Source organism: Grammomys surdaster, unplaced genomic scaffold (assembly GCF_004785775.1).
Source record: "Grammomys surdaster isolate TR1022 unplaced genomic scaffold, NIH_TR_1.0 142, whole genome shotgun sequence".
NCBI classification, from domain to species: domain Eukaryota; kingdom Metazoa; phylum Chordata; class Mammalia; order Rodentia; family Muridae; genus Grammomys; species Grammomys surdaster.
This window is the reverse complement of record NW_021604600.1, coordinates 3000093-3021213: the sequence shown is the minus strand read 5'-3', so window position 1 is coordinate 3021213 and position 21121 is coordinate 3000093. Positions and strand designations below refer to the sequence as shown.

The 21121-nt window shown below is 44.0% G+C and overlaps 1 protein-coding gene across 2 annotated transcripts in view; it reads left to right on the top strand.

Moving 5' to 3' along the window:
* Nucleotides 1-21121, top strand: part of Cog7 (component of oligomeric golgi complex 7) — a 58535-nt gene that overhangs the window by 5558 nt on the left and 31856 nt on the right. For both annotated transcript variants that reach the window (XM_028764221.1, XM_028764222.1), the window contains exons 4-7: nucleotides 5551-5719; nucleotides 11404-11486; nucleotides 12445-12567; nucleotides 20853-21051. In XM_028764221.1, coding sequence (XP_028620054.1) covers nucleotides 5551-5719; nucleotides 11404-11486; nucleotides 12445-12567; nucleotides 20853-21051 — 574 coding nt within the window. The remainder of the gene's footprint in view (nucleotides 1-5550; nucleotides 5720-11403; nucleotides 11487-12444; nucleotides 12568-20852; nucleotides 21052-21121) is intronic.

The following is a 21121-nucleotide window of genomic DNA, read 5'->3' as shown; positions in this document are numbered from 1 at the left end:
TCCTTCCCTCCCTTCCTCCCTCCCTCCCTTTTTCTCTTTCTGTCTCTATTTCTCTCTCTCTCTCTCTCTCTCTCTCTTTCTTTCTTTCTTTCTTTCTTTCTTTCTTTCTTTTTTTCCTCCCTCCTTCTCTTCCTCTTTCCTCTTTATTTCTCTCTTTCTTTCTTTCTCTCTCTCTCTCTCTTTCTTTCTTTCTTTCTTTCTTTCTTGTTGTTTTAAAGAATTTATTTATTTTATGTGCATGGTTTTTGTTTGTTTGTTTGTTTGTTTGTTTTTTGCCTGCATGTATATCTGTGCACTGCTTGCTCGCCTAGTCCCTCTGAGGCGGAAGAGAGCATTGGTGGTGGAGCTGTGTTGTAGATGTATCAGTTGAGACTGGGCTCCACAACTTGGTTTTTTGGTTGGTTGCGGTTTTCTACAACAGTCTCTGTCTGTTGCAAAGAGAAGCCTCCTTGAGGAGGGGTAAGGACTACACGTACCTACAGGCATTAGGACAGATGTTTAGACTGTAGTTCTTGATCATTTTCGTTTCTGTCTCTAAAATGGGAACATGGATAGGTTCCTGTCCATATCATTGTGAGGTCTACCCTTGTGTGAGGGTCCCTGGAGGCTCTACAGCAGACAGGGAAAAACTGATCAGGTAAGAATGGAACTCAGGTCAGCCTGATTTTGGTAACTGGTGCTGGACCAAGACTTCTTGGAGTCTGACTCAGATCATTTTACTTTTGCCATATTTAAGTACAGCACAATTTTGGAAAAAGTATTCAGATAACAATGAACTTAGTCCCATGAGTACAACACCTGTTAAAACTCATTTCCGTTGAAGCTCTTTACAAAGGCTGTGTGGCTTCATCTGTCAGATGGAATCTTGTTGACTTAGAAACAGTGCTCAAGACAAGGGTCTAGGGATAATGACTGGGGTAGACATATGTCTGACCCTAGGATAACACAGAAGTCACTTAGGTCATTGTAAAGTACAAATGACACCTCTCACAAGGATGGGTTTCATGGCCTAGAAGTGAAGCTGAAAGTTTTAGGGGGAAGTCTCTGATTAGCAAACATAATATCCTGGGGAATATGGGCAGAGCCTGGCCCAAAAGGTAGCAAGGATTACCAGGTTGTAAACTGTGTTTCCCCCAGCACTCTGGGAGAAATGGCTAGATATCTTCTCCCTTTGGGGAGATCAGCTGTGTTTAACTTTCCTGGCTTCTCCAGTGCTTATCTGTGTGCACAAGGCCTTTTTGCCTTCTATATACACTGATCTGTGGGTACAAGGACAAATACTGAGAGTCTAATTCGGGATGATTCTGGTTTAGTAAAATGCTGGTTGTAGGCTCTCCTCCAAGATCCCTGACTTCACTAGCCTTGGGTAGTTGGCTAGGTTGCCACTACCAGTCATGGTTTCCCTCGTAAGTCTCGTTAGAGAGGTGTTGGTTACCACAATGTACTCTTACCACTAGTGCCCACACTCATGGTTATCAAGCTGTGCTGGTTGTTGTTGTGGTTCATAGGTGTCATAGCTGGGTAGGACTGTTGTTTGCCTCTTTCCCTGGAAACATAACTTCATGAAAAGTAGTCCTCAGGGAGGGGCTTTCAGGTCAGTTCCCAGCTCAGGCTCCTCTGGACCCTGTGTCTGAAGTGCAGGGTGTCTCCAGCAACAGGGATTTACCTTCCACCACTTGGGGGCAGTCAAGGGCAATAGCAGTAACCTATAATTCTTGGTCAACAACCCTGACCAACAACTCAAAAGAGAGCTTTTCATGCCTGGTGTTGGGGGTTTTGTTAGATAGTCTATGGCTCTGGGAGGGAGCATTATCAGCCCAAAAGGGAGTATTTCATTTAATCATTCTTTCTTTACACACACACACACACACACACACACACACACACCCTACTTATTTATAGTATGAGTATTTTTATGTAGTTAGTAGTTTGATTCCTTATGACTTTTCAGACATCTTGACTGCTTTTTACCTTCTCTTTTCTTCTATATTTATCTTTCTCCCCCTCTGTAACTAGAGACAGATGCCCTCCCTGTTTTTCCCATTCAGATCACTTGCACTCTCCTATCTCCCCGACTGTAGCTTCTCCCCACCCACTCCCAATATTCCCTTCTTACTTTCCTGTTTTCTGCACTTACTTCAGTGCTGGTGATCGCTGGTGGCTGACAGTAGCCCCTGAGAGGAGACAGTGAGTCAGTGAGGGAGGAACTGTCAGGCAAGATGGTCAGGGGACTCTTGGAGCTCTGACTGAGTAGCAATCAGGTTGCCTCTTTATTTATACAAATTTGACAGAGCAAAGATTATATCATTTTGTCTCTGGACATGTGTTTGATTTTTCATTAAATGTCTGGGGCCACAAGTTAGTATGATTAAAAAGTACAAATAGAACAGATTTTATTTTTATTGTTAGCCCTATAACTCCAATTCGTAGAATCTAAAGAATGTTTCTGCTAAAGCCAACACATTTATTGTATGACAACCTGCTTTTAGGCTGGCACTCCAGACAAACAGAAAATATCTGAACCAGGCTTTTTATGAGTAGCACATTTTGTCTTCAGGCACACCCGAAGAGGGCATCAGGATCCCATTACAGATGGTTGTGAGCCACCGTGTGGTTGCTGGGGATTGAACTCGGGACATCTGGAAGAGCAGTCAGTGCTCTAACAGCTGAGCCATCTCTCCAACCCAAATAGCAAATTCTAACAGCTGACTCCTTTACTATATCCTTTTATCACCTATACTATAAAGTAGGAAAAGTTATTTTAGTCTATCCTATTTACTGAGTTCTCCTCTGGGGGTGTATGACCCCCTATCTTTAAAGTACATTCAGGGAGCTCTAAGTGAATTGTAAAAAGAGGCTTAGAATGTGTTACTAATTCTCCTGGCCAGTCAGAATTTGTCAGTTATCTCTGTTTACCCTGTACCTATTATACTGTTTGAGTTTGCTTAGGGGCAGATACTACTAAGAAGATTCCTAGAATCATGGCCTCATAAAGAAATTTCTAGCATCTTAGTGCTTATTTGTGCTTATTATGATCTTCAGGGCATAAGGATAGCTTCCCAGTAGGGCCAGATAAAGTTGTTTCCCTCAAAGCAGAAGGGAAGTCAGTTTAAGACTTTTCTAAAAAGACTCAGACATAATTTTCTCAGGAAAAGACATAAAGTAATGCAGAAAGTCCCCAAGAATGCAGCACTCAGAGATCAAAACCTAAGCGTGAGAGACAGAATGAGTGATCACGGCGTTCGGCTCAGCTTTGCTAGGACTGTGTCAGACAGTTGTGCTGCCTTCATGACTTTCACTGTTCCCAGTGGGTATGGCCGTGCACTCATGCCTGAGGATCTAGCACAAAGAACTTCCAATGAGAGTGAAGATGCCAGATGTATCTTTCTGAGTCTGGGTTACCCTATCAACATCTTTTCTAGTTCCATCCATTTACCTGCAAACCTCACAATTTCGGTTTTCTTTCAGCTGAACAGTATCTTATAGTGTGTATTATCACATTTTCACTCTCCATTCGAAGGACATTTAGGTTGTTTCCATTTTTGACTGTTGTGAAGACAGCAGCTATGAACATGGCTGAGCAGGTGTCTGTGGAATAGGATATGAAGTATTTTGGGCATATGGCAAGGAGTGGTATGATGGATTGTATGATCAATTTGGTTTTAGCTTTTTGAGACTTCACACTGATTTCCATGGTGGCTGCAATATCCGCAATCCCATCAACAGTGAATGAGGGCCCCTTTCCCCACGTCCTCCAGCATCCGCAATTCCGTCAACAGTGAATGAGGGCCCCTTTCCCCACATCCTCCAGCATCCGCAATTCCATCAACAGTGAATGAGGGCTCCTTTCCCCACGTCCTCCAGCATCCGCAATTCCGTCAACAGTGAATGACGGCCCCTTTCCCCACGTCCTCCAGCATTTGTTGTCCATTTTCTTGTTGATCTTTGCCATTCTGACTGGCGTAAGATGAAATCTCAAAGTTTTTTTGATTCACATTTCCCTAATTACTAATGATAAATATTTTTGAGATATTTCTTGGCTATTTTCTCCTGTCTTTTGAGAACTTTTTGTGTCACTCTGTTCAGGTTCCAGCAGGGTTGTTTTTTTTTTTTTTTTTTTTTGTCTTTCAGAAAAGATTTCATGTAGCCCAGGCTGACCTAATCCTTCTGCCTCTACTTGTTTCCATTATGGACATGTACCACCAGACACCAGAATTCCTCAGATTCTTTTATTTTTAGTTTGGTTTATTTTTGGGCTTTTGTTGTTGTTGTTTTGTTTTTTGAGACAGGGTCTCAATGGTAGCCCAAGTTGTCCTGTGACTCATTATGTAGACCAGGCTGGCCTCTAACTCACAGAGCTCTGCCTGCCTCTGCCTCCTGAGTGCTGATATCAAAGGTTTGTACCACCATTGCCTGGCTTCAGATTTCTTTAAGACAAATTTGTAGAGAAGAAAATACCAAGTTAAAGGATGTGATTTCTTGTTTCTGTTAATACTGTAAATGGAAGCCAGGGTCTTAGAACATGCTAGGAGAGCACTCTACCACAGAGTTACATCTCTAGCTCTGTGTTTTTTAAATTTACTATTGTGTGTGTGTGTGTGTGTGCACATGTATGATATGTGGATGAGTACTCCTGTACATGCCGTACCATCCATATGTGGAGGGCTGCAGGCTGCTTTCAGAAGTCTGTTCTCTTTTTCCACTGGTAGGTTCCAGAGATCAAACTCAGGGTGGCAGGCTTGCACAGCGGCTGCTATTACCTGCTGACCTTCACCCCCATCCTGTGAATATTTTTAAGACTCTTGACCCATTGTTAAGTTGCCTTACAGTAAGACAATATACATTTAAAGCCATTTCATTGTTAAGTGTATATCCATGTGCTTCTGTGTGAGTGGATGTGTTTGTAGATTTGGAGGTCTGAAGAATATGTCAGAAACCAGGAGCTAAAGGCTATTGTGAGCCTCCCAGTGTGGGTGTTGGGATCTAAACTCCGGTCCTCTACTGAGCAACAAACCCTCCTAACCACAGGGTCACTTCCTTAGCCCCAGAAATTATGCATTATGATACCAGACAGATTTTTTTTTTTGCATCCTTACCAAAAATAGCCATTTTTGGTACTTTCCCAACTTGAAGAAAATGATAATTCCTTGTCTTAATTTTTGTTTGTTTTGGTACTAATAATGTTAAACATAATTTTTACGTACCGTTTTTATTCTTACAAATTACTTTTTTAACTGAAAACTATTTTTAAGTTAAAATTTTTGTGTGTGTGTGTGCACACGCATGCGTGTGTATGTGTACACACAAGCACCTGTGTCAGTCAGTGTAAACTTGTGGTGATCAGAGGACAATTTGTGAGAGTCAGTTCTTCCTTTCCATCCTGTGGGGTCCTGCAGGGCCAAACTCATGACCATTGTGCTTGTTTGCAAACACCTTTACCTGCTGACGTCTCTGTAGCTCAGGAGTTCCCTTCTGGTGTGTTTTCTCTATTTCCACTTGAGGTATGGGGAGTCTTTTAAAATAAACATCTTCTGTTTTGTCTTTTTACAGGACATATCTGTGATTTCTGCAAAGCTGACTGGTATGCAGAACAGCTTGATGATGCTTGTGGATACTCCAGACTACTCTGAAAAATGTGTGCACCTGGAGGCTCTGAAGAACAGGCTGGAGGCCCTGGCCAGCCCCCAGATAGTAGCAGCGTTCACCTCTCAGTCTGTGGGTGAGTGTGGCAAGTTTCAACTGTGGGTACCTTTCTGTGTAAATATAAGGCTTGGCTCTTGAGTCTTTAGAATAGCTTTATGCTGATTGAATTATGTAGATTATAGATAAATGTGACCTCATGATACTTCCATATATAAACATTTTACACAGAATTTCCTGACATACAGAATAGTTGGAACAGGTACCATGAAGAAGACATCTAGGTCTCAACATTGACGTTTTCCCATGCCACTGCCCTGTGCTGGGGGTGGAACCCAGGCCTGGCAAGAGTGTGCCGCTAAGCTTCATGCTAACCTTACACTTGCTGTGTCACATGTCTGCTCTCCTTCTCGATGTTTCTTATGTTTCTTTTTCTTTTATTATTGTTGTTGTTGATTCAGCAGCTCTGCCACTGACTGCAGCCCCAGGACTTTTGTGTGGGGAGTCCTGATATTGGGGCGAGACCCAGGGCTTTGTGCATACCAGGCATTCACCTTACCTCTAAACTGCACTTCCAGCCCCCATCTGACTCTTTTCAAAGTAAGTTGTAGACAGCATACTTCACTCTTCATCCACAAAAATATCAGCCAATCAAAGAGTGGCAGCAGTGAACCTGTCCTTTTTTTTTTCTTTTTCCCCCTTGAATCTGCATCCCACTGTGTAGCCATGGCTAGACTCGAACTTAATATATAGCCCAGACTAGTCTCTAGCTAATAGTGATTCAACTGTCTTGGCTTTCCAAGTGCTGAGACTAAACATGTGTGGTACCATGCAAGACGCTGCCGTGCTTGCTGATCTTCACAGCTGTTTGTGACCTGCACTCACTGCTGCTGTGTGTGTGTCATGTGAGGCCTTCTCTTCTGAGTTCCATGTTCTCTTGACCCTATCCTATCGACGCCCTCAGCAGCCATTTCATCAGCAGACTGGAAGGACTGACATCAACCTACATTTCTCTGTCTTTCCAGCCATCCGTAGTCAACAGTGGTATTTCGCATCCTCTCTCCTGTTCTGCAAATACCTCCTCTTAGCTTCCTAGATGCAGCATTAATTCTGTTAATGACGGTGTGTTTCTTTGATGAACCGAGGCTGGTTTAAGTGCTCTAATTCTTCAGGTTGCTTTAGGGAAAGCCAGCATCAGCCGTTAGCATCCTTTTCTTTGAAAGTTATATTGATAAGCTACACATTTATGAACTTGAATGTACAGACATTTGTGCATACGAGTCCTTGTCACATGTGTCACATGTAAAAGTATCATACAATTTCAGTGTATTCAGTTTGACCATATAATTTTTTTTATTAAATAAGGACATTATTGAAAGCAAAATAAAAACCTTTTTCTAGCTTTTAAAAAGAATTTATGAGCTCAGTAGTGGTGGTGCACACCTTTAAGCCTAGCACTTGCCAGAGGCAGTAGGATCTCTGTGAGTTGGAAGCCAGTACATAGTGAGTTCCAGGACAGCCAGGGCTATGCAGAAAAATCTTGTCTTGAAAAGCCAAAGAAAGAGGGGGGGGGGGGAGGGAGGGAGGGAAGCAGGGAGGGAGAGAGAGATACAGAGAGAGAGAGAGAAAAAAAAGGACAGAGAGAGAGACACACACAGAAAGAGAGAGAGAAAGGGAGGGAAGGAGAGAGAGAGAGGGAGAGAGAGAGAGAGAGAGAGAGAGAGAGAGAGAGAGAGAGAGAACGTGTGTACTTAAAGTGTATAACATGCTGATTTGATACACATGATGATCAAGGGATCACACCCATCACACACAGTTGCCCCTTTTGTTTTTGTGGTAAGAACACTAATGATCTACTCTGAGCAAATCTCAGGTCTATAATACATTATTATTATTAGCTGTCATAACTGAGATCTTCTATTTTCCATCCCCTCCCTGGCAGCCCCATTTTCCTTTGTTTCTCTAAGCTCAGCTGTTGAGATTCCATGTATAAATGTGATCAGACTTGCTCTCTCTCTCTCTCTCAACTCTGGCATGTCCTTCCCAAGTTCTTCTATGTAGTTGCAAATGGCAAGCTTTCTTTCTGTTTGATGGCTAAAGAGAGCAAGGTCGCCCTGCATGTGACCTGAAATTGATGGGGATTGACCCAAGGCCTTATTGATGCTAGGCAGGCCCTCTGCAAGTGGGCTCCATCCTGTCCCTGGGGGGAGTGTTTTAGCTCTGGGACCGGAGCTCCATGGGTAGCCAAGTGCTCCGTGTGAGGAGAGGCAGCTTAACCTCTCACCTCAGGTGACATCGCTCTCCGTCCTGATATGCTCTCCTCCTGCTCATCTCTTCATAGTCAAGACCCAAGAAAGTTGGGTCTCCCTTAGTCTATTGTTGCAGCCACATCAGAGTTGGGGCTCCACATGGGTGTGTAGGTCAGCAGTGGAGCTCTCACCTAGAGCATACAGTGCCTTGACCTTACCCCAGCACTACCAGGAAAAGACGAGCTCAAGCAAGCATGCTTAATTCATTACGTTCAGTAGATTTGTGTGTATGGAACCTGGGGTTTTTACATGCAGAAGCATGTCTGCACAGATTGTTACTCCTTTTCCCTCCTGAATGCCCTTCATTTTTCTTGCCTTAGCCACTGATTCAGACTTCCAATATCATGTTGGATCCCTTGAACTGTAATTATGGATGGTTGTGGGCCACCATGGAGGTGCTAGAACTAAACCCCAGACGGTCCTCCATAGGAGCAACAAATGCATTAGCCCTCTCTGCTGTCCCTTGTTTGTTATCTTTACAAGTGGATTTGATATGATAAAGCAGTTCCTTCTGTTCCTAGATGACCGAGTGTTTCTATCCTGAAAGACCATTAAGAGGAATTGTTGCTTTACAGGGGACTGGATTTCAGCTCCCAGAGTCCTTGTTAGACAGCTCACAGTCACCTGCAGCTCCTGATGACCTGCACAGGTACCCACACACATGTGCACAGACACACATAAATTAAAATAAAATAAGTATTTTTTAAAAAAGTTGTTGAGTTTTATTAAATACTTTTCTTTATCAGTTGAGACGGTCAGTACCTCTCCTTGTTTTGTTAATGTACACATTGATTACATTATGTTACATTTCTTTTTTTGAGGGTATGATCCTTTTAATGTGCTGCTGAATTTGAGTTGTTAGATTTTTTTTTTTATTGAGGTTTTTAAAGAATGTGTAGTATAGCCCAGCCCAGGCTGGCCTCTGACTATGCACTGAGGATAACCTTGAACTTCACTTCTTTTCTGTGTCTGGACATGCCACTTCGTGTGTCTAGAAGTTAGAGGACAGCTTTGTTATCTGTTCTGCGTTGCTGGAGCAGTCTCCCTATTTCTGTTCTGCGTACCGTAGGCCGGCTGGCTGGAGCCGTTCTCTTGTCTCTGTCTCCAATAGATGTACAGCTTTGTACCTGGGTTCAGGTAAAACCAGAGGCTTAAACTTACATGACAAGTGCTTTCGCTCACTGAGCCAGCTTCCTGGCCTGACCTTGAACCTTTTTTCTTTTTTATGTGCATTGGTATTTTGCTTCTATTTATGTCTGTGTGAGGGTGTTAGATCCTCTGGAACTGGAGTTACAGTTGTGAGCCACCCTGTGGGTGCTGGGACTTGAACCCAGGTCCTCTGGAAGAGTAGCCGGTGCTCTTAACCATTGACTCATCTCTCCAACCTTGACCGTGAACTTTTGATCTCAAGTGTACACAAACAGTTTTATGTTGTGCTTAGGATCAAGCCCCTTCCTTCTGTCCTCTCTTTTTGTTTTTAGTTTTTTTTGTTTTTGTTTTTGTTTTTTTCAGACAGGGTCTTGCTATGTAGCACTGTCTGGCCAGAAACTTGCTGTGCAGACCAGGTTGGTCTCCCACTCAGAGGATCCAATGTGCCCAGCTTAGAATATCTTTGAGATTCAGTTTTGGTAATTTGTGTGGAGGAATTTGCCATTTTCATCAAGGATATCTGATGTGTTGTTTTATAATGGTCCAAAGTACTTCCTTTCAGAAGTATCGTCTTGGTTTTCATTCTCACTGTGTACATTTCATCATTCTCTCTTGTTTAAGCATTCTTGGGAGTTTTTGTTTGTTTGCTTGCTTGCTTCCTTGCTTGCTTGTTGTTTTTTTTTTCCTTAGGTCTAGGTGGATTTTTCACTGTGCTGCCTTGCTCAGACTTCTGGCTTTGCTGGTCTCCTTTTCTGTTCTCTGTTCTGTATTTATCCGGTGGTTCCAGTGCCAGCTGACCTAATTTGTCCTTCTTTGGTTTGTTTGAGGTAGAGTCTCACTACATCACTGTGTAGCCCTGAGTGGCCTTGAATTCTCAGTTCTCATACCCCTACCCTCGACCTGGAAGTGCTACTTAATCCTTTTAGTATAGTTCCATGTACTTCCAGCAACTGTTTTGTGCTAATCTAGCAAGAAACAGTGACACAGAGCAGGGGATGTCATGGCCCTTGTGCAGCTTCTTTGCGTGTGGGGAGAGCGAGCAGTTACATAAAGAGCCTGCTGCAGTAGGTGCAGTGTGGTGGGCCCTGTGAAGGGAGGATGGCAGGCCTCCAAGGGGAGCTTGTGCAGGGTGACTGGGGAGGACCCCGGAGGCCACGCTAGATTATGACAAGCAGCATGGCCCGCAGCAGTGTCTGAGAGCCTCGCTTGCTCCCTGTTCTTCAGTCTGTGTAAACATAGCGTCAGATTAAGTGGCTGTTTTGTGGATCGGAACAATGAAAAGTCAGCACTACACGTAGCTCACCATAGTTTCCCGTTGAACCACTAACTGAAGCTGGAGGTGTCATTTCCTCACCTATGAAATGAGGCTGATGGATGAGATGCCATATCTTATGTACTGTCAGTGACAGTTCATGTTTGGGACAGGAGCAGGACCAGGTAAGGGAGTAGGTATACTACAGGAGGGTGGTAGGACGTAGGAGACTGAGGCTCAGAGCCTCCTGAAATGGTTCACTCCAGCTTTGGTCTGCAGCCTGTCCTCATCTTTTTTACCACCCGCAGCCACATGCACAGTGCACACTCTCTTGTTGCTTTTGTTTCTTGTTTTTAGAGACAGGGTTTCTCTGTGTAGCCCCGGTTGTCCTGGAACTCACTCTGTAGACCAGGCTACAGAGATCCACCTGCTCTGCCTCCAGAGTGCTGGGATTAAAGGTATGCGCCACCACTGCCCAGACCTCCTGTTACTTTTCAAAAATAAAATACATGTATTATTTTAGGCATATGGGTATTTGCTTGCTCTGGGCACCATGTCTGTGCCCACAGAGGCCAGAAGTTCTAGAGGCTTTGGATCCTCTGGAGTTACATACAGATGGTTTCAAGTTGCCATGTAGGTGCTAGGAGCCAAACTGAGGTCCTCTGGAAGAGCAGCTGGTGCTCTTCCAAACCACCTCTCTACTCTGTACATGTTGCTCTTTGAGACAGGAGCCTGTTATGTAGTCCAGGCTGTCATCCTCCTGTCTCAGCCTCCTTGGTGTTAGGATTCCAGGCATGTGCCACCATGCCCAGCTAATCTTAGCTGTATTAGTGGTGTTTGGTGCTTTCTTTAATAAGCTAAGGCTTGCAGTGTCTGGTAGCTATAGTCTGCCCTTATTTCTTTTGCTTATGATTCTCTTGTTTGAATTAAAGCAGTTATCTCAGTAAAAACTTCTGAGTCTAATTGACAAATATCTGAATTTATCGGTGAGTTGCTTGCTTTGGTGGCCCTGGGAAGCCTGGTAACAGTATATGCGCACTTTGTGTTCTTTAGATCAGTCTAAAGTATTTGTGAAGGTGTTTACTGAAATCGACCGGATGCCACAGCTCCTTGCATACTACTACAAGTGTCACAAGGTAAGTAGCTGTAATTATTGCGGAGAGCCACTCCTGCTGGGCCCAAATCTTTCATAGACAAAGACAAAATTAGAGACTCTGCCCTTTAGTCATGTTTCTTTTACTGAAAGCCAGTAGGGGGCGCTCTCGATCCACTCAGTAGATACCTTTAGCTGTCACTTGGAACAAGTCACTGTTTTCAGCCTGGATTCATTCACAGACTTAAAACATTGTTTTAATCTGTTTCTATTTTTTTGTTTTTTAAAGGTGAATCATGTCTTAGGCTTCATTTTGCCCTCAGCAAGCCATAAGAATTTTATGTTTTCAAGGGCTAGGCTACCAACTTACAGCTTGCTGGGCTAACCTTAATTCCTTCAAGCACAGTACTCACGTTTTTTGTTTTAGTCGATCACTGTTGTTGTGATTATTATTATTATCATCATCATCATCATCATTATCATTATCATTATTGTGTGTGGTGCATGTGTACAGGCACAAGCAAGCTATGCGTGGGTAAGGGGACAGTGTTATAGAATCTGCTTTCCTCTCACCTTTATGTGAGTCCCATGGTCGCCAGGAGCTCCAGGGAGTGCTTTATGCAGTGAGCCATCTTGCTGGCCCATGCGTGTGTTTAAATCACATGGTGCAGGTCATGAAGCATCAGCACATACTTACAGCCACTCTAGAAGTTCTTCAGGGAGTGCAGTGGGCCCTGCGGAAGCTCAGTGGCGTGCTTTGGGTAACATCAGAGGAGACAGCATTGCTTGGAGATCGACAGATTCAGGCGTTAGATGGTGACCAGAGCAGGAGCCTATGTCTTGCCCATTTGTTTTCTGCTCTTTCTCAAGTGGATGAGTCTCAGCAGGGTACTTATGTGCTCAGGACAGTAGGCAGCAATAAGTTGTGTAGTGGCATGGGGCAGTTTTCCAGCATGTTTTGGGGTACCTAGTAAGATACCCACTTTGCTATGCCTCTGCAGGTACAGCTTTTAGCAGCCTGGCAAGAGCTGTGTCAGAGTGACCTTCCACTGGACCAGCAACTCACTGGCCTCTACGATGCCTTGCTTGGGGCGTGGCACACGCAAACCCAGTGGGCCACACAGGTAATAGCTCATCGTTGGAGAACAAGCCTACAGTGGCATGGGAATGGGGAATTTCGCTGGATCAAGTGCTGTTGTCACCTAAGGGGTTAACACATAGACTTATCAACCCACGTCAGCAAGCCCTTTAGGTCTCCAGGGAAACTCTCCTTATCACTCTCCTCTGTATCTTAAATAGAATCTAATGAGTCAGTGTCCCCAGTGTTCGGCTGGGAGCCTCTGGTGTTGCTGAAAGCCAGAGGCTCCTAGTCAGGTGTCGGAGAGAGCAGAGTGTTTTCATCTTAAAGTTCAGGTCAAGTTCCCTAGTTCTCACCCAGAGCTGGAGGAAAAGTCTCATTTTAGAGGTGCACTCTGAGCTGGGTGGGGTGAGGCCTAGGTTTTGAGTGGGAACCTCCCATCCCTTCCTCTCTCAGTTCATAGGCGTTTGTAGCCATAGGGTAGGAGTCGCCCTTCCCTGTGTGATGTCAGAGGCACACAGCTCTTCAGGGAGGGGAAAAGCCCAGCTTACTTGGGAGTGCTGGTGGGTCAGGGCTGGTGGCTCATTTTCACAGATAGTCATGACTTAGGTAATCACCTGTCACTGGCTGGAATGAACTCTACTCTAGCTGGGGAGAATCCCTGGTGCGGGGTTATGCCATTCATGATGGCTAAAGCGTTTTGTTTTGTTTCTCTTTTCATCCTGTGCCCTCCTCAGACGAATCTTGCTAGGCAGCCAAGCCTGGCCTCAGACTCATGTGATCCTCCTTCCTCAGCCTCCAGTTTTCCGTCTTTGTTTATTGTTGTTGGAACTAACCCGATTCAGATTTAGGCTCCAAGTTCCCAGTTTTAGTTCCAGTTTCCAGTGTGCCCGTCTGGCCACATTCATTCACACATCCTTGCCTCGTGTACACATCTCCTAGCGCAAGGATAAAAACAGCTCTATACAGGAAAGTGGCCTGTGCCGTCTAAGAAGACCCTGTGTTCTCAGCCTCGCTTTCGGAAGGCATGTTCATTTGTACCTTTGGCTCATCATTCCCCCAATCCCCTTTTTTTTCTTACTGGTGTGACAGGCAGATGTCTGCTGAAGCTCGGGCTAGTGCAAAGTAAGGCCAGAGACCACAGGGTAACATGTTGCCATAACCACCACTTCCTCCTGTCATTTCCTTTTATTTTATTGGGTTTTGGGGATCAAAGATGCAGCTTCATACATGCCAGGCCAGAACATTTCCATTGAGTTGTACTCTGGGTCATCTTTCTTATTTTATGTGGAGACAGGTTTTCTTAAGCTACTCAGACTGGCCTTGAACTTTTAATCTTCGTGCCTTGTTCTTCCTAAGTAGCTGGAATTACAGGCCTGTACTAGACCCAGACTTCCCTTTCTTTTCTTTTTAAAAATTGATGATTTTACAATTATTTTGTTATTGTTTTGAGACAGGGTCTTACTCCATAGTCCAGGATGGCTTGAAATCCACTGTGTAGACAGGCATGGTAGTAGAGGGAGAGAGGCAGGTAGATCTCTGTATGTTTGAAGCCAGCCTGGTCTACATAGGAAGTTTCAGGCCAGCCTGGGCTACATAGTGAGACCTATTGCCGGACTGTCTCTGGCCTGCCACCTCCCAAATAATGACACAGAGACTTATTATTATTTATTGTAGCCTAGGCCTTCTGCCTCCCAGCTAGCTTGTCTAACTGAAATTAACCTGACTATTCCATCCCACCTTTGCCTTGTGGCGTGTTACCTGTCACTCAGTTGGCCAGTCCCCACACCTGCTCCACCTCCATGTTGTGCTGGGGAATCTGGTGTCTCTGAACTCTTCTCACAGCTCCTATCTCTGCCGGCCTTTCCTCTCGTGCCTCACCTCTTGGCCGTCAGCTCTTTATTACCGATCAAAAGGTGATGGAGGTATATGTTTACACAATACTAAGGCTGGTAATGGTCAATAAAAATAATAATACCAAAGTCTGGCCACTACTCAACTCTCTGCATGTACAAAAATCAACATTTGAATGATACAAAGATTTGAATGATACACAGTGCATAAAAAGATTACCCCAACAGAGATCCTGTCTAAAAAAAAATATGAAATTCACTTTGGCCTCTAATTCATAGCAATTCTCCTGCCTCAGCTTCCCCAGTGTTGGGATTATAGTCATGCATCAGCATACCTGTTTTTGTGTTGCTGTTGTTTTTATTGTTTTTTAGGGGTAGAGGGTAGAGTCTAACATACTTCTAATCCTGTTGCCTGCATCCCTGGGTGGAATCTTGTCATGCCTTTTTAATGTGTTCCTGAGGACATTGCCCAGGCTTTGTGTAAGCACTCTATTGATTGAGCTATAGCCTCACTCCTCCCCAGTATTCTCAGTGAAACTTTTAATCTTGCTCCTGTCCTGGGGCTCCAACCCAGGGCCCTGGGCAAACTAAACACACGGTGCCTTGGCCCTGAGCATATCCTAGTCCTGTGTCGTCATGAAGGAAACCTCCAACTATAAAAAGCTGAAAGAATTGTGCAGTGAACACCCCTATCCCGAGGCTTTGCAAACCTCTCCCTCTCTTCATGACTCTCATCTGCTCATTGAGACTACTTATTTTTTGGTTTATTTAAAGGTAATTTGCAAACATTGTTCACTTTAAAATACATGTGTGTTACCTGATACTGTTGATGCTGTTGATTACATAATTTAATCTCATCTACTCTGGTGTTCTATATAGTGGAATCGTTTGTGGGCTGGGCTTTTGAGGAGATTTTTGATTCGTGCATTGTTGTATCGTGGTTTGTTCGTTTTTATTTCTGAACACTGTGACAGATGTGAATACATATGTGTATTTTCACAAGCTCTTTCTCTCCCTCTCTATCCCCCCACCCTGTTTTGAGACCAGGCTGGCCTCAAATTCACAGCGATTCTCCTGCTTCTGCCTCCCAACTGATGGGATTAAATGTGGCCCACTCCCTTTTTTTTGATAGACACTTGGTCTGATCCTGTCTGAGGCTGTTGTTAAAGCCACTCTGAACAGTGCTTCACAGGGATCTTTGTACTTACATGTAAATACCCGAGAGTGGACTTGTGGGTAGAGAGGGCAGGTGTGTTTCCAGACCTTTTCCAGAGTGCTCACTCCTGCGTTCACACCAGTGTGCAAGGACTCTGCTTGCTGGACAGCTCTGCTGATGTTAGATGTCGTCATTCTGTTTGGTTTTAGCTTTTCTGATGGGTGTATAGTAGCATCTCATTGTGATTTTAATTTGCATTTCCTTGATGACTGATATCGAACACCCACTTGTGTGCTTATTGGCTGTTTGCACGCATTCCTTTGTGACATGTCTATTCAAGGAGTCTCTTGATTGTTTTTTTAAAAATTGGGTTATTTGCTTTTGCACTATTTAGTTTAGGAAGTTTGTTATTCTGGATAGAAGTTCTTTCTCAAATATGTTTTGTAGACACTTTCTTCCAGTCTGTAGTTTGAATGGAGGGTTTTTGTATATCTGCTTGTGGGATGCTGGAAAATGAACCCAGAGTGTGCATATGCCAGCCAACTGGTCTGTATCCCCAGCTCTGAGCAGATCCTCAATTGATTATTTATTTATGTATCAATGTATTTATCAGTGTATTTATTGGGGGGATGTTGCACACGTCATTGTGTACTTTGTGGAAGTCAGTTCTCTCTTCTACCTGTGGGTCTCAGGGATTGAGCTCAAGTTGTCAGGCTTTGTGGCAGGCACCCTTCCCCACAGAGCCATCTTGCTGGTGCAGAAAGTTGACTTTTAAAAAAAATTATTATTATTCATTTTATTTTTATTTGTATGTGTGTATGTATGTGTGTGTTTGTGTGTGTGTGTCTGTATATATCTCTCTGTGTGTGTTTGTGTGAGTGTGTGTGTGTGTGTGTGTGTGCTCATGCCATATGTGGGTGGGTTTCTGAGGAGGTCAAAGGGTGTCAGATCTCTTGGAGCTGGAATTAGAGGCAGTTAACACTGGTGCTGAGAACTGAGCTCAGGTCGTCTGGAAGAGCAGCATGCACTCTTAACTGCTGGGCCATCTTTCCAGTCAGAGAGTTCTGATTTTGATGAAGCCACGTTTATCACTGTTTTTTTCTTTTATGGTTATTGTTTTCTATACTCTAAAGCACTGTCACCAGCTCCCAAGTTGCAATGACATTCTTAATGGTCTCATCTATTAGCTTTTACCATGAGCTCTGGGGTCCATCCTAATGAGCATTCATGTCTACTGAGGGACAGGTCATAGGTCTTACCATGAATTCGTCAGGCTAGCCCTGCAGCCCTGGCTCCTAAGTTGTGTCTCTTAGGACTTATCCTCCACTGTGCTCCTCCTTCTTACTGAAATGACTGGAACGCAGGGAAGGAGGCGAAGACATGGCTCTATTCCAGGGAAATCTGTTTGTTAGTCTATAGACAAAGTCATTTCTTGGATGGACCTCCATTGGCATTTTGTAAGTGCATGCTTCAATCAGGACATGTTGAGTCCCTCATGCTCAGTTTTCTTTTCCTTCAGAGTATCTGGACAACAGGGATCTCTGGCTTTTCACCACAAAGTAGTGAAAGTGCAAACATGGTTTTAGAATTGAGACTGATTTCTTAGTCATGGCAGCAGTAAGTATAACACAGACAGCACAGAACATGAGCAGCACTGTGGATAGATCATGTTTCATTAATACAGAAGCTCTGATGAAGCTACAGATTGGAGGAAGATGTCTGTAAAACAGCTGATAAAGGGCTTATATTTGGAATAAATAGAAAACTCTGATAACAGTGTAGTTATTAAAAAAAGAAAGAAAGAAAAAGAAAGACAGGTAAACCAGTTTTTCAAAATGGCCCAAGATTTGAATAGACACTTCACAATGGAAGATAATGCCATTAAGTAAGATTTTAAATTGTAACACCTAAAATTATTGACTTTAGTAGTGATATGGGCAGTGAATTGATGATGAGGGATTGGAGAAAGGTAAACACCAATGCCTGATAGAGATGATAACAGCCAAGAAGAGCTGGGCATAGCAGTTTATGCCTATAATCCTAGCACTTGGGCGACTGAGGCAGGAGATTCATGTATAGTGAGTTCCAGACCAGCCTTGAGAGATAAATGTCCAGAAAGAATGAACAGCTATTAGGATCTGTTCTAAGGAGTAACTGGAAGAAATGAAAGCCAAGAAGGAGATTCCATCCTGGGTTAGCGGGGAAATTACCAGCAAAAATAGGGCAGGTAAGGGCTGTAGGTGAGAGGGCACTTGGAAACAATGAATTTCAGTTTGTAATGCTTTGCAATGTTTATTTATGTTTCTGTAGAGGTCAGAGGATGTCTTCGTGGGGTCAGTTCTCTTCTTCCATCTTTATGAGGGTCTTGGGGATTAAACTTGGGTGTCTAGCTTTCAAGATGAGTACCTTCACCCACTGAGCCATGTCACTAGCTCTGGGGTGCTTTTAAGTTCCAGGTAAAAATGATCAGCAAACAGACAGTTGTGGTACTCAGCATATACAGAGTGAGTGGGGTAGCCATGTGGCCATGATGTTATTTGTTGTGTTTCTTCCTCATGAGATGATACCCAGTTTCTGATCACCATTCATTGTCAGGATGACACTTTCCCTGTTAAGTGGTCTTGGCATTCTTCTCTTGCTTCCTGCTAGTGCTGTTGTTGTCATGCTGGCTTCACAGAATGGGCTAGGAAGTGTTCTGTGTTAGTCTACTGGTTGATGCCATCCTTTAGACTGGATGGTTTAATTTCTTTTTCAGATCTGTATTCTTATTTTCTGTGTTTGGGTGTTTTGTCTGCATGTGTGTATGTATGTGCCCCATGTGCATGTAGTGCTTGAGAGGCCAGGAGAAGGCATCGGATCTTCTGGAACTGGAGTTACAGAGGGTTATGAGCTTCTATGTGAGTACTGGGACTTGAACCTGGGTCCTCTGGAAGAACAACCAGTGCCTTAACTGCTAAGCCATCTCTCCATCCCCAGACTGGATAGTTTAAACAACAGTAATATTCTCAAAATTCAGTATGTTAGAAGTTCAGGATCAAGCTGTGCTCAGGGCTGGAGTGTTCTCTTCTGACCTGTAGGTGTGGGTCTTCCCTCCAAGTCTCCCTCCCAAATGTGCTCGTTGTGCTGACGTCTTCTTATGAGGACTCAGCCAGGTAGACTCAGAGCCCCCTGTATGTGTCCATGGTGCCTTCATTACCTTTTCAAGGTGCTGTCTCCAAAAAGAGTCATATTTAAGGCATTTGGTGGGTCAGACTTTAGTATGGGGTCTAAGGGAGCCACAGTTCAGATTCTGAGATGCTCCTTTAGTGTCTTGGGAGGATTGGTGTAACTTAGTGTTTGTAGAGCTCACAGTTCTCATCTTTATTTGATTTTTTTCTCTTTCTCTTCTTTCTTCCTTCCTTCCTTTCTTCCTTTCTTTCTTTCTTTCTTTCTTTCTTTCTTTCTTTCTTTCCTTCTTTCTTTCTTTCTTTCTTTCTTGCTCTTTCTTTCCCTCCCTCCCTCCCTCCCTCTCTCCCTCCCTCCCTCCCTCTCTCTCTTTCTCTCTCTCTCTCTTTCTTTCTTTCTTTCTCTCTTTCTTTCTTTCTTTCTTTCTTTCTTTCTTTCTTTCTTTCTTTCTTTCTTTCTTTCTTTCTTTCTTTCTTGTTTTGAGATGGGATCTTATTTATTCTAGACTACCCCTAAACTCCTGGTCTTCCTGCCTCTATTCCTGAACTGGGATTGCAGGCCTGGAGTACCACACCATCTGTCTGGGCATTTTTGACTACCAATTCAATTCATTCTCCTTTGGAGTGAGTTTTGGTGGCTTGCGGCTCTAGCACTGTGCCCACGTGTTCAGGCTGCTGGTGTGTAGTTGTTCATGATTTTGCTTTCTGTTTTTATAGACTCAGTGTTTCTTCTTTCATGTCTGATTCTAGTAACTCAAATCCTTTGTCCTGTTTCCTTAGTTTAGGTACAGCTATCAATTTTAGAGTATTTTACAAAATCCCAGCTTCTGGTGTTGATTCTTTGTTTTCTGTTTGTCTCTACTTTTAAACCTCAGTTATTTTTTTCTTACTTTAAGTTTAGTTTCCTCTTTTTGTAGTTCTGGTTCTTATAGATGGAGTTCAGATAGCCCAGACTGGCCTTGCTGTTTCTGTGTAGCTAAGGATGGCTTTGAACTTCTCATTTACTTGCCTTTATTTCTTTAGTGCTGGGTGTCCAGGCAGGTGCCACCATACCTAGTTCTGTGCGGTGCCGGGGATTGGAGCCATGCATGATTGTTGGGTGAGGACTTTCCTACTGAGCTGCAGCCCTATCCTGTTAAGAATTACTTATTTAATAATTTTATATATGACTACACCGGATCTGTCTTCAGACACACCAGAAGAGGGTATCAGATCCCATTGCAGATTGTTGTGAGCCACCATGTGCTTGCTGGGAATTGAACTCAGAACCTCTGGAAGAGCAGTCGGTGCTCTTAACCACTGAGCTATCTCTCCAGCCCCTGTAGTTCTTTAACACATGCCATTAGGTCACTGGTGGGAGAGCTTTATTGTGTGCATTTATAGCTGGTGGTCATCTTTCCTTGATCTGTTTTTGCTGCTTCCTGTAGTATTGGTTATGCTCTGCTTTAGTTACATTTCTATTAAGGTAACTTTAAATAAAGTTTAAATTTTATTAGCTATGTAGTTTTCCAGTTGTATCTTTTTTGGCCTTAGGCTTTTCTAAGACCCGTTCTTTGAATCTCATCTTGTGTTTGCACCTATTTGGGTTATAGCAGCATCAGCACAGGAGGGTGAGAGTACTTTCTAAGTGGACTTGGTATGTTATCCAAGTTTTCTCAAGCGACCTAAGGAACAGAGAGAGGGAAAAGACCACCAGAGAACCGAGCCAGCTAAACTGTCCAGGTCCTCGGTCTGTTGGTCCTTAAGAGAATGCGTGTGGGCCCCAGATCTGTGCAGAGAAGAAAAGCAGCTTGAGGCCAGGCTCTGGGCTGCGGGTGGTACTCTGGCTGTAGTTGTGCTGTTCTCTCGTTGCATTTTTGCTCCTGCTCATCCTTCCAGTATCTCTGGTATCATCTGAGTCCACGCTGATGACCAGCTCAGTACCGTACCAGGAACTGAGTAAGCTTGAGTAAGCAGGCATGTGGGCCAGCGATGGAAGTGCCTTTCCATTTGGAATTGAGCTTCTGCCGCTTTCCGTTCTGTCCCTGTCCAGCTTGCCCCTGACCAGCCCATTTCCAGTGGTCCTAGTGCCCACCAGAACCATCAGAAGACAGCTGTTTGAAAGTCTTCTTCTTGTGTGCTTCCATGCACTAATACCCATCCCTTTCCCCCACTGCAGGTTTTCAAGAACCCTCACGAGGTGGTGACGGTGCTGCTGATTCAGACCCTGGGGGCCTTGGTACCCTCCCTGCCTATGTGCCTTAGTGCTGGTGTGGAGAGAGCAGGGCCAGAGCTGGAGCTTACCAGACTGCTCGAGTTTTATGACACCACCGCCCACTTTGCCAAGGGGCTGGAAATGGCACTGCTCCCCCATCTCCGTAAGCATTCCTACTCCTTGCCTTCTGGCTGGCCTTGCCTTGCATTTGAGGCCTGAAGTCATTTACTGTT